Source organism: Triticum dicoccoides, chromosome 7A (genome assembly GCF_002162155.2).
Source record: "Triticum dicoccoides isolate Atlit2015 ecotype Zavitan chromosome 7A, WEW_v2.0, whole genome shotgun sequence".
Classification (NCBI taxonomy): Eukaryota; Viridiplantae; Streptophyta; class Magnoliopsida; order Poales; family Poaceae; genus Triticum; species Triticum dicoccoides.
This window is the reverse complement of record NC_041392.1, coordinates 70496949-70509703: the sequence shown is the minus strand read 5'-3', so window position 1 is coordinate 70509703 and position 12755 is coordinate 70496949. Positions and strand designations below refer to the sequence as shown.

The 12755-nt window shown below is 42.3% G+C and overlaps 2 protein-coding genes across 2 annotated transcripts; one reads left to right on the top strand and one right to left on the bottom strand.

The window, feature by feature from the left end:
- Positions 1–3692: 3692 nt before the first annotated feature.
- Positions 3693–7042, top strand: LOC119329201 (disease resistance protein RGA5-like). Its single transcript, XM_037602205.1, has 6 exons — positions 3693–3850; positions 3967–4056; positions 4648–4719; positions 4857–5759; positions 6112–6571; positions 6669–7042. Exons 4-5 carry the CDS (start codon positions 4927–4929, stop codon positions 6485–6487), a joined length of 1209 nt encoding a protein of 402 aa, XP_037458102.1. The 5' UTR covers positions 3693–3850; positions 3967–4056; positions 4648–4719; positions 4857–4926; the 3' UTR covers positions 6488–6571; positions 6669–7042.
- A 1323-nt stretch (positions 7043–8365) lies between these two features.
- LOC119333126 (mitogen-activated protein kinase 1-like) lies at positions 8366–11482 on the bottom strand (the record flags this gene model as incomplete). The annotated part of the gene is made up of 4 exons (XM_037606136.1): positions 8366–8917; positions 9461–9641; positions 9840–10172; positions 11300–11482. Coding segments are annotated over 4 exons (867 nt in total), but the record flags the coding sequence as incomplete, so codon positions are not given.
- Positions 11483–12755: the final 1273 nt, after the last annotated feature.

Below are 12755 nucleotides of genomic sequence, written 5' to 3'. Positions count from 1 at the left end.
CACATACATTTCATTTAACTTATGTTTGCTATTGTTACAGCTGACATATATGTATGATTTTTCGATGCCTCGAGTCCACTTTATGTTTCATCTTGAATGCATTGAAATAATCAACAAGTTGTGGAAAGCTGAGAAACACATACACTTAACTTATGTTGGCTATCGGTTACAGCTGAACTAAGTTGCATCGAAACTTGTACCAAGTGGCAGACTTGTTTTTGGACACTACAAACCCAACATTTGCTAGAGCTGAGATGCATCCAGTCACATATTGATGAGGTGTTCGCTGCTCGTCAATGGTATAGCACTCCCTCTATAACTTTTTATAAGACGTTTTTAGACACTGCTATAGACTCTAAAAACGTCTTTTAAAAGTTACAGAGGGAGTAGCAGCAACAGGGTGTTAGTGTCTTTCAATGGTAACAAATACGAAGGGGTTTCCTGGCGTAGTGGTTTCACAAAAGCAAATGCATTGGATTCGTCAGACAGAGCATAGCTTACTCTAGAATAGAATTTGTCTCTTGATTAAACAGGGCATGTCTCTCTCTCCTCCTCCCTCCCTCTCTCTCTTTCTCTCTTGATAAGAACAATGCATCTCTCTTTTCCTATATTGTATCACATTTCGTACTTGTGTACGCTAATCCGGAGTAGTTTATGCATATGCAATCACGTTACATAGATCGATGATGCGACCAGATCCGTTCTTACCGCCGACCAACTGAGTCGCTAGCGGACTGATTTACAGGTTAACTAATGCCTAGTGACGGGTGATGCATAGTGAATCGGACTATAAACTCAAAAGTAGTGCTCTAATTCATGGGTTAAGGCAAGCATCATGCACTTAGGCGTGCGGACAAGCGCTACATGCAAGCCCCAATGCCCGCTTGCACGTTACTAGTAGGCTGGTCATAGTGAAAGTAACATAGATGGTAACATACATGTCACATAAGCAAAAAAGATGATGTCTCAGGTAATTAATAAAGAGAGAGATAAATGGAGTAATATAATATGTTACCATCACATAGCGGTTTCCAATGCAAAATGAGTCTATAAAGTAATAAATAAGATGATGCATGACACTACACATATGTTATTACCCACTATAAAAATAATAACATAGATTAATAACATATGCATGTTACTAGTCTAAATTACTCCCCACTATGATCAGCCGTACTAGATTCTTTATTCCCATAACCTTTCGGGAGAAACGCACACATAGCGCCTATACACCACCGCCCACACACCCAGACAAGTACTCTAGAGTAAAAAGTGTACGTATATACTTAGTCCCGGCCGACACGGTGCACGCATTGGGTGACGGCGTCACGTGCCGTACACACCTAACCACGTACGTGCACGTGATGGGCTGTACAACTTTTGACTCGGTGCATGCATCGGCGTGTATGGCATCACGTGCATGCATCCATGTGTGTTTGAAATCACCACGAGTAGATCAGGCCAACTCTACCATGCGACTGCAAACGAACGTCCGTTTTGTTCGGATTTTGTCCGTTTGGGTATGGATTCGAAGTCGTGTCCGGACGTGTCCTGCGATGGCCGTGCACCCAGCAAGCGGACGTATCCTTTTGCCCCATTTTGTCCGTCAGGGCCAAAAAGTCCAAATTTTCATCAAAACTAGTTTCCAACCCAAATATTTGTCTGAAAATTAAAATAATTTTACAACCCAATTGAAATTGTCTTTAATAAAATAGTTTTACAACCAAATCGAAATTGTCTTGACTAAATATAAAATGGACCAATACATCTATTGGTTGCCAATGTGATTCCACACGTGCTCAACCAAGTCATTTTAAAGATTCAAATGAGTGTGTCAATCACGCATCTCATGATGGAATTAGGCAAACTGTTCAAATGTGGCCGGATTTTGATGCAGGGGCTCAATATTTCCACCTTGATAGTCAAATCCTTGGTCGAAGATACTCTCATCACCCTCGTCCTCGACGATCATGTTGTGCATGATCACACAAGCAGTCATCACCTCCCAAAGCTTCCTTTCATCCCATGACAGTGCAGGGTTTGGAACGATACCCCACCGGGATTGAAACACACCAAAAGCACGTTCCACATCCTTTCTAACACTCTTTTGCATTTGGGCAAATCTCTTTCTCTTCTCACCTTGGGGTTTCGAGATTGTCTTCACAAAAGTTGACCACTGAGGATATATACCATCTGCTAGATAGTATCCCTTGTTGTAATGGTGGCCGTTGATCTCAAAGTTGACAGGTGGGGAGTGGCCTTCTGCAAGCCTCGTGAAGACTGGAGAACGCTGCAGCACGTTGATATCATTGTGAGAACCTGCCATGCCGAAGAAAGAATGCTATATCCAAAGATCCTGTGATGCCACCGCTTCTAATATGACAGTGCACGCCTTGACATGCCCTTTGTACTGGCCCTGCCAAGCAAATGAACAGTTCTTCCACTCCCAGTGCATATAATCTATGCTGCCAAGCATGCCTGGAAAGCCTCTAGCTGCGTTGGTCGTCAACAATCTCTCTGTATCAGCGGCAGTTAGCTGCCTCAAGTACTCTGGGCCAAACACCTCGATCACAGCCTGGCAAAACTTGTACATTGACATCAGACATGTTGTCTCACTCATACGCACATACTCATCCACAGATCCTGTGGAATTCCATATGCAAGCATGCGGATGGCCGCGGTGCATTTCTGGTAAGAAGAGAATCCAGGCTTGCCAAGGGCATCCGTCTTGCACTCGAAGTATGGGTCATGAGCAACCACTCCCTCTCGGATACGATTGAACACATGCCTAGCCATTCGAAAACGGCGACGGAATTTATCCGGCTTGAAAAGAGGGGTGTTGACAAAGTAATCAACATAGAGCAGGACGTGACCTCTCTCCCTGTTGCGGTTCAGGTTGGGAGCACGGCCAGGGAGTGACCCCCTGTACCGAGAAAGCTGCCGTTGAATGTGGTCGTGAACGACCAGTGCAGCCACCACAATATCTTCATCATCCGACGATGAATCGTCCGATGAACAAAGGAAGTGACGGAAGAAAAACTCGTCTCCACTGTCCATACCTTTGTGGGCAAAATGCCGAACACCTTGCGGGCGTGGTGGCGAAGAGGCCGCGATGATCACCTCGACGCAGCAGGGGTGGTTGCCGGCCGGCTACTGGCCGCTGTGGAGCTCTCGTCGGAAGCTGCCGAGGACGCCGTGGTGCGTCGTCGACGGTCCTGTCCCCTCTGCGACCAGCAAAGACGGCGACGGCTAAACCTCCGATCGATGACCAAAACTACGGCCAAGGCGCGGGCGTGGTGGCGGCCATGTCGAGACGTGGTATGGTAGGGACGGCCGGGGGCTGCGCGGTGAGGAGGCGGCCGGAGAATAGCGGCGGCGCCGGCGACGGGGCAGGGCGGGAGAGAGAGGGTGGAAGCGTTGGGAGCGGAGGGACTGCTAGTGTCCCCGATAGGCGGGCCACGGGGGGACAAGGGCGTGCGTCCAGGCCATCCGCGCGCGTCCGTTTCACCCAAAACCGAGCACAAGTTTGGGCTGGGATGGGTCGAAAACGGACGAAATCCGGACATTTGTCCGTTTAAGGCCGTGCGCTGGGCCGCGCTATTTGTTCGTTTTATCCCAAACGAACGAGGGCGGACACGATAGGGTCGCGCGGTGGAGTTGGCCTCAGTGTGTTGAATGAACGCAAACCTTACGGACACACAGACGAGACGACCACAAATCACTCCGGCCGGTCGTATCCACACTGCTAGTGCTACTTGCTGCCGCTTCTTTCCTTGGTCTCTCGTTGTTCTCTGCGGCGACTAGACTACAGTGGGTCTCCCCACAATCTGCGGCGGCGACGGCGTCGAAGGTACTCTTCCTTCGACTCGTCCCCTCCCCTTCCTCCTCTGTTCCATACATTTCCTTGGATCTAGTTAGCGTACAGCTCTCTCCTCTTTTTCATTCTTTGTGGTTTTCATGTTGCAGAGCTCGATCTGTTCAACGTTCGCTCAGCAGAGGCGAAGAGTTGCTGTTCGGTGTTCTTCAGGATGCTCTTCTTCGATTGAGCCAAGCCAGGTGATGCCCTTTTTCTATTTTTATTCTGCCCTCTGTCACAAGTTCAGATTTTGCTCATCCTGAGAAGTGGAAACGATTGTGTTCCCACTGCGGCCGTGCGTGTAGATCCAGAGCAAGGGGAGGGTCAGATCTTGCTCCATCTGTTTCTCCCCTCCTTATTAATCTCTTGTTTGCTACTAGTATTTCTTTTACTGTATAATTATATTACAGTAAAAGTGTTTAAATATGTACATTAGGAAAAAGAAAAAGGAATAAGATAAAATAAAGCAAAGAGAAAAAAATGGTCAGTGGCCAGAGCTTAGTATATCTATCCATGTTCTGAGGGGTGCTGCATTTTTTCTTTTCACTCTGTTCAGCTTTTCCAAACAAAATCAGATCATGCTTTACCGAACAAATTAGTATCTGAAAACAATTAGTACTATATCTAGTTTTTCCAAACAAAATCGGATCATGCTTTTCCAAACAAATTAGTAGTACCACGAGCTGTTACTTTCACAAAACACAAATGTCTATCTTTTGCTCATCCGGTGGTTCTCTGAAAACAGTTAGTATGATTTTTTGCTGATTCTGACATGAATGTATTATTTGCAGAATTGGATCTATATTCTCCAGTAGTTCATCTTGGGTTGCTGCAAATTGGATTTGAAGGAGCTGCTATTCAAGGTACCCATCTTCTGCTTCTGCTTCTGCGTTGGAAAGAAACAATGCATATGCGCTATGTTTACAGTCACTTTCACCAACCAATCAGGTTCAGGTTTTGCTCATTCTGTCTTTTGAAAACCATCATGTTTGCATTACAGAATTTCGACCCAAGGACAATGCTATAGCGGTGTGCAGATCAGAGAGCAAAGACAAATAAAATATCGAGGTATGGAGGCCGCTGCTGGGGCGTTGAGCCCTGTCCTCCGTAAGCTCGGTGAGCTGCTCGCCGGAGAATACAACCTGGAGAAGCGAGTAAAGAAAGGTGTACAATCACTTCGTACAGAACTGGAGATGATACACGCCGTACTTCGTGAGGTTGGCAAGGTGCCACTGGATCAGCTCCAGGAGCCGGTCCGGATTTGGGCTGGCAAGGTGAGAGACCTCTCTTGCGACATGGAAGACGCTGTTGATGACTTTCTGGTGCGTGTGGATGAGGGTCCAAGCAGCAAGCCAACGAACATGAGGAATCGTGTCAAGAAGTTCCTCAAGAAGACCACCAAATTGTTTGGTAATGGCAAAGCACTTCATCAAATCTCTAGTGCCATCAAAGAAGCTGAGGACCTTGCCACGGAGTTGGTGGGGCTGCGTAAAAAGTATGAGCTTGACATGCGTAGCACTAGCAATGGTGCTACCATTGACCCTCGTGTGTTAGCTCTGCACAAAGATGTAGGGGAGCTTGTTGGCGTTGACTGCACAAGGGATGAGCTTATCAAAACACTGATTTGTGAGGACGGGAGTTCCAAGGAGCAATTGAAGACCATCTCTATTGTTGGTGTTGGTGGGCTAGGCAAGACAACACTCACCAAAGCAGTCTATGAGAAGATCAAAGCCCAATTTGGTCGTGTGGCTTTTGTCCCAGTGGGTCAGAACCCAGATATCAAAAAAGTTTTCAAGGACTTACTCTATGAACTTGACAATGAAAAATTCAGTGACATTCATAATACAACACGGGATGAAAATCTACTCATCAAGCAAATCAGTGATTACCTTGTGGATAAGAGGTATTCATCACGTAGTGCTTGTGTCCTTTTGTATACATTTCGGAAATGTGTGAAGTAGTGAGATGTATACTGAGTTTCATATCTTCATTCCTTATTTGTTATACTTTTATATCTGTAGTAGTTTTGTTCTTTCTTAGCAAATTCTACTTCTTTCTTTTTTGCGCACACGCCTTATTTTTGTTATTCATGTATACTTTTAAGCAATTTCTATTTCTTAATATTTTTACATGCATATCCTTAGTGGTTATATAAGCCTATGGTTTCCTTTAGTACCTTACAGTTTATCCTTGTTACAAACTTTAGTTGTATATAGATGACTTGCCAACTAATGATATCAAAATATTTGACATAGGTACCTCATCGTAATTGATGATATATGGGAAGAACAAATATGGAGATGTATAAATTGTGCTTTGTATAAAAACAAACTTCATAGTCGGGTAATCACAACAACCCGCAATATGAGCGTGTCTGAAGCATGTCTCTCTTCCAGTGATGACATGATTCACAAAATGAAACCTCTTTCCGATGAAGACTCGCAGATACTCTTCCATAGAAGAATATTTCAAAGCGAGGAGAAATGTCCAGAAGATTTGCAAGCAATATCAAGAGAGATATTGAAGAAATGTGGTGGTGTACCATTAGCCATCATCTCGAGCATCTTCATGTTTGTCTGCAGCGTGAGAATTCTAGCGACGAAGAGATGGAGACAGCCAAGGCTTGGCTGAGGCGCGCAGCACAAGCCCATCCAAAACGTCCCACCATTCACATCCTTGACTGTTGAGTGCTGACATGCCTTTGCCGCCAGTAAGGTATGGTATTCTCATCTGAGCAACCATGAATTGTCTTTTCCTGAATATGCTCATTACCACATTGTTTAATTTGTCCCTCTTACTTCCCCAATTTCAGGGCTTCAACAAGATCCTGGATATGCAGGTACTAGTAATTCCATCAGTTGATGCCGTGGATGCTGTTCCAACATTTTGATAGGCCACAAACAATTCACTGTGCCGTCGCAGTCACCAACAATTCACTGTACCGCCGCAACTCCCAATAAACCAAGGCTCATTCCCTCCAACGTATGCTCAGATTCTGCCCTTTCACATGATTGTTCATGATGAACTATTTATTTCTCCTGCATTTGCTTTCAGAAACGCAGCACCTCATTTCCTTTATTAAGTCAAGACTCTGTACAATAAAAGTTTGCATTCAGTTGGCACTATTTGTAGCAGTAATGCCTCTACGTGTATTTGATTGTTCACATACAACATTGTTATGTTTTACTGGCTTATACTCCCTCCGTTCCTAAATACTTGTCTTTCTAGGCATTTCAACAAGTGACTACATACGGAGCAAAATGAGTGAATCTACACTCTAAAATATGTCTACATACATCCGTATGTAGTAGTCATTTGAAATGTCTAGAAAGATAAATATTTAGGAACGGAGGGAGTATTAATTAAGAGTTGATTGAACTCCTGCTGGCTTGTTTTGCTTGCTTGGCACTTATTCAGTCAAGACTCGTACCCGTACAACAACGAAAGGCAATTGTAGCTCCAGATTTACCTCTTCTTGCTGCAACTCCTGTTTTCGAGCTCGTGAGAGAAAGAGCCACAACTTCATGCCTCAAGGTTACATACAGAAAATTTATATTATCATTTTGTATGCAAAAAAGCACACAACAGCCAACCACCGCTCACTCGCTGCTGTTTCGCATAACATCAACAGTGGCAATTACTGTCTCTCTTTCGGTTTCCTTTGGAACATATTTTCCTTCTAGATTATCAATTGGACTAACGAAATCAATTCAATGGTAATACTTTTTTCATGCAAATACATATTCAACCAAATCGATTATCTACTACTAACAGACAATCAAGTGGTAATTGATTGAGCCGAGTAGTGGGTTGCTAACAGGATTCTACAAGCTGGAAATCTACAGAGAAATAGACAACCAAATCCTCTCCAAGGAATGAGATTGAGAACTGCTCCAGACTGCTTTCGCTTCCTCGTATATTCTTTTCACAGACGATTGCCTTGGCTTGTTACAAGCAAATGCGATTAGGTTTGTGGCGATGGTGGATGATTACCACAATTGGTCTAGTATTGTTGAGAGGTTCATACTAATATTGTTCACGGACTATCGCATCTTACGGAAAATGCTGAAACATCTTTAAGCAGAAGGAAAAAAATCCACATAAAACAACAAACACAAGCACAAGAATCCATATGCTCCGCGGAAATTTGACCACCCACAGCTCTTGTCATCTAATATTGTTGAGAGGTTCATACTAATATTGTTGAGAGATTCTGCTGGAAATAACTGCTGCATAACTACTGACTAAAACATAAGAAATCTACAGCAATGCTGTATTGCAAAAACCTTGGCGCCCACAGCAGCCAACCATATAACTCGCCTGCTTTCCCTCTCTCGGCTTTTCATTAGGCACATCCCAGATACTTATTTTTTGTGACGTAATACATATTTCAATCAAACTGGTGATCTAGAAATGCACAAGAGCCTTGTAAACCCAGAGAATAGGGTGATAACTCTTAAATAGGGCTACAACTTCAAACAGCAACCACTAAATCACGGTCAGTCCGCATTCAAACACAATATTCCAATCAGTCAGTCGGAGTTCATTAACCAGGACAACATTACATAATCCATAATCCACCACAATGTAAAAATCTCATGACGGCCACAGAAATTAGGCAGCCATCGTTCACGGACTATCGCATCTTACGGAAAATGCTGAAACATCTTCAAGCAGAAGGGGAAAAAATCCACATAAAACAACATACACAAGCACAAGAATCCATAGGCTACACGGAAATTTGACCACCACAGCTCTTGTCATCTACCCTTAACACGCCATCTCCTTTTGATTCTCTGGGTGAGGCAATTATTTACAGCTAGCGACATTTTATGGCGGCAGGAGGACCGAAAACTTTCCATATGAATGAAGCCGATCAAAGGAACTCCACCTACTGGTAATCAGGGTTGAACGCGATGCCCTCTTGGTGGATTAGATCTTTCATTTGTTCTTCTGACAATGCATGCTGCTCGAAGTCAAAGCTGAAGGGCATCGTGCAGACTGGCTCATCACTTATGTCATGCAGCGATGCCAAGTAAGGATGCGCAAGTGCGCCTTCAACTGACCAAAAAATAAAGGAACAATCAGTAACTATCGATCAATAACTGACCAAAGAAAGTAAAGGATGAATCTTGGAGACGGATATTTTGCAGTCAAAACTATGGATTGTCAACTATAGCAACACCACCCAACAGGCAACAATGATTACTTTAGCATTCCCACTTCAAACTAATGCACTTTGCATACCTACAGAGAGTATGGACACATTCCTACCCACTTGGGCTGTAAATCCAGCCCGGATAGTCCATATATTTAACTGTGTGATCTTCCCAATTTAATTACTTTTTTCCATTTGAATGGAGGAAGTGATGTTAGCTAATGATATATAAAACGAAACACTAGGATGGCATACCCAGATGAGATTCCAGGTACTAATATTTAACAAATGGAGCAAGTTCTAAATTAAACTATTCATGATACCGAAAAAAAAAGACGGCTCTTTTTATCTTGCTGTTTGGAACATAAGATCGTCAGTCAAGCAACAATAAATCCCAGCAGATGGACGCGGATGGTTAAATCACTAGAACACATGCCAGAACTTGCCTGTTATTCTCTGTCTAGGATCGAAAGTCAGCATCTTTTCAACCAAGTCAATTGCTGAAGGGTGAACATGTGGAAACTTCTCAGATAATGATTGCCTTGCATGACGGGGAAGTTGGCGGATATATCTTCTTGCATTTTCATTTACAAAATCCAAATCAGCCTCATTTGGTGTTCCAATGAGCTGCAACAAGGAAATACCACAAGGGAATTGAAAATGAATTAATGTGCACCAGAAAAGTACTTATTATATATACCAGTCAAGTGCTTAAATACCTCTACTTCGAGAAAAAAACTATGATCATACTAGATATGCTAAAACAGGACCACACAACATGATTTAAATTCGATATAAAAGAAGTTCATAGGGGACTATCTAAACCTCCATTAGTAGACGTAGCTGATGGACATGGTCTCTTCCTGGAAACAAAGGTTTCCGGTCCATCAGTTCCATAAATATACAGCCCACAGACCACACATCAATTGCTGCAGTGTATTCGGAGGAGTTCAACAAAAGCTCTGGTGCCCTGTACCATCTTGTCACAACATACTCGGTCATAAAATCAGTTTCTGAGGTGGTACGAGCAAGCCCAAAATCGCAAATTTTTAGGTCACAGTTTGCATTCAAAAGAAGATTGCTAGGCTTCAAGTCTCGGTGGAGAACATTTGCTGAATGTATATACTTCAAGCCACGAAGGATCTGATAAAGGAAATACTGCACAAGGAAAAATTACACAAAACATCCACATCAGATTAAGTACAATTTCTGAGAACAAGACAGAAGTTTGGGGATTGAAAAGAAACTAGAAAGAACAAGATCAACGGAAGAGAAACGTGACCACTCCAGAAAACCACTGATTTCTCACGTGTGATTTAGCGTCAATTCTTTATGCTAGAAATCCCCAAGTATGCACTGACAGTACAGGCATATTATTTATAGGAAACAGTTTTTCCATGGAACTTTTCCACCAAGGATTATCCGATGGTATTTGCGAAAGTAGAACATGATTTTATATCAGCAAGCATGGTATTGTTAGCAAAAGAGACCACTCTGATATATAGAAAGCACTTCTATTTAGGAAACATCCCTTAGCAATGATGCATGGCTGTGTTTGACAAAGGATAGAAAAAAGAATTGCTAGCATTAAGTAGTATACTGATGTGTCAGCGCTAAGCATGTACTCCCTCCATCCCAAAATAAGTGACTCAACATTGTACTAGCTTTAGTACAAAGTTAGTAGAAATTTGAGTCACTTATTTTGGAACGGAGAGAGTACTATATGTGATGAACTTGTTCAACTGCTCCCTTTGTTCGACCGAATGTTCAGAGGGGTGCATTGAATGTTTCTAATATGTCGTATCCTTTCTAAGAGGTGTAATACAGTAAGGTACTTATTCAATGTCAGTATATTACAGTTCACCTATGTCAGAGTGCTAATCCAATATATCTACAGTCATCAAATATATCCCTATAATTCCACCACAAAGGTCAATTTTTATACTATACACCAGGCAAACTTATTTAGGGCACGTAGTCCTAGACTAGCAAAGTAGCAAGATGATTCAGGCTGAGCAGAAAAAGAATTGACTTGCTTTAGTTATTACTCATTAGCTCCCTGCTCCCAGAATACTAATATCTTACAGAAGTATGTACGAGCTGAGGCAGAAAATAATAATGAAACAGATAATTGACAGTATAATGTACTCGGGGAATCAGATGAAATGAGATACTAGAGAAAAGAATTTCTATAGACAAACAATAATATAATTAGATAAGCAAACTTATCCTACAAAGGGGGTATGAGAAGGTTTTACTTCTATATCGAAATAAATAATAAGTACCTGGCAGTGCTCCTCCGATAAAGCTTGATTTGAGCGAATAATTTGATGCAGGTCGGTGTCCATCAATTCATATGCAATATAGACATCATTAAATGCAGTCCTTTGTGCAGGAGGTATAATATCCCTTATTGCAACAATCTGCATAAGAAATGTCCTCTTGTAAGAAACATATTTTGTAGCATTAATTCATAAAAAAAGGGCAGCCCGGTGCATGTAACTCCCGCTTGCGCAGGGTCCGACCACTTTGGGTCTATGGTGCGCAGCCTTTCCCTACATTTCTGTAAGAGGCTGTTTCCAGGACTTGAACCCGTGACCTCATGGTCACAAGGCAGCAGCTTTATTACTGCACCAAGGCTCCCCTTCGTAGCATTAATTCATACTTAAAAAAAAATCTTCCAAAAAGGCAATAACTATGGTTAGCAGCAACAGGGCCACATGCCTTACATAATGTCTAGTTTTTACATCTTGCACAAAAAACGCATACACCAAGACAATACAATTTGACATATCTGTACTTTCTTTCGATGGCTTGAGTCAACTTTATATTTCATCTTGAATGCATATCAACTTTATATTTGACATATCTTGCATCTTGAATGAATTGAAATAGTCAACAGGTCATGGAAAGCTTAAGAACACATACACTTCATATAACTTATGTTTTCTATGGTTACAGCTGACAATCTGTACGTTCTTTCGATGGCTTGAGTCAACTTTATATTTCATCTTGACAATCTGTACGTTCTTTCGATGTTTTCTATGGTTACCTCTTCTTGCTGCAACTCCTGTTTTGGAACGAGTAGTGGGTTGCTAACAGGATTCTACAAGAAATATTTCTGAATGTTCTATCATTTATTTCCTTTCTTTCCAGAGGTTCCACCAAATCAGGGCCAAAATTGATCTCCAAGATTTCGCTCTTTCCTTTCTCATGGAAATAACTGCTGCATAACTAGTGACTAAAACATAAGAAATCCACTGCAATTCTGTATTGCAAAAACCTTGGCTCCCACAGCAGCCAACCATATAACTCGCCCGCTCTCCCTCTCCCGTTTTTTCATTAGGCACATACGTCCCAGATAATCAAATTGAACTAATGAAATGTGAGTTACATATCAAAAATATATCACTGTTAACTTCTAACGCATATGAACTCAATGTGACATAATACATATTTCAATCAAACTAGCGATCTAGAAATGGACAGGAGCCTTATAAACCCAGAGAATAGGGCCACAACTCCAAAATAGGGCCACAACTTCAAACATCAACCACTAAATCATGGTCAGTCCATGTTCAAACACAATAGTCCAATCACAGTCAGTCAGAGTTCATTAACCAGGACAACATTACATAATCCATAATCGACCACAATGTTCACAACAACCCGCAATGTGAGTTTGTCTGAAGCATGTCTCTCTTCCAGTGATGACACGATTCATAGAATGAAACCTCTTTC

Coding starts and splice junctions, on each gene's coding strand:
- LOC119329201 (XM_037602205.1), top strand. CDS start 4,927: ATGGAGGCCGCTGCTGGGGCGTTGAGCCCTGTCCTCCGTAAGCTCGGT. Junction 5,760..6,111: donor GATTACCTTGTGGATAAGAG/GTATTCATCACG, acceptor TATTTGACATAG/GTACCTCATCGTAATTGATG.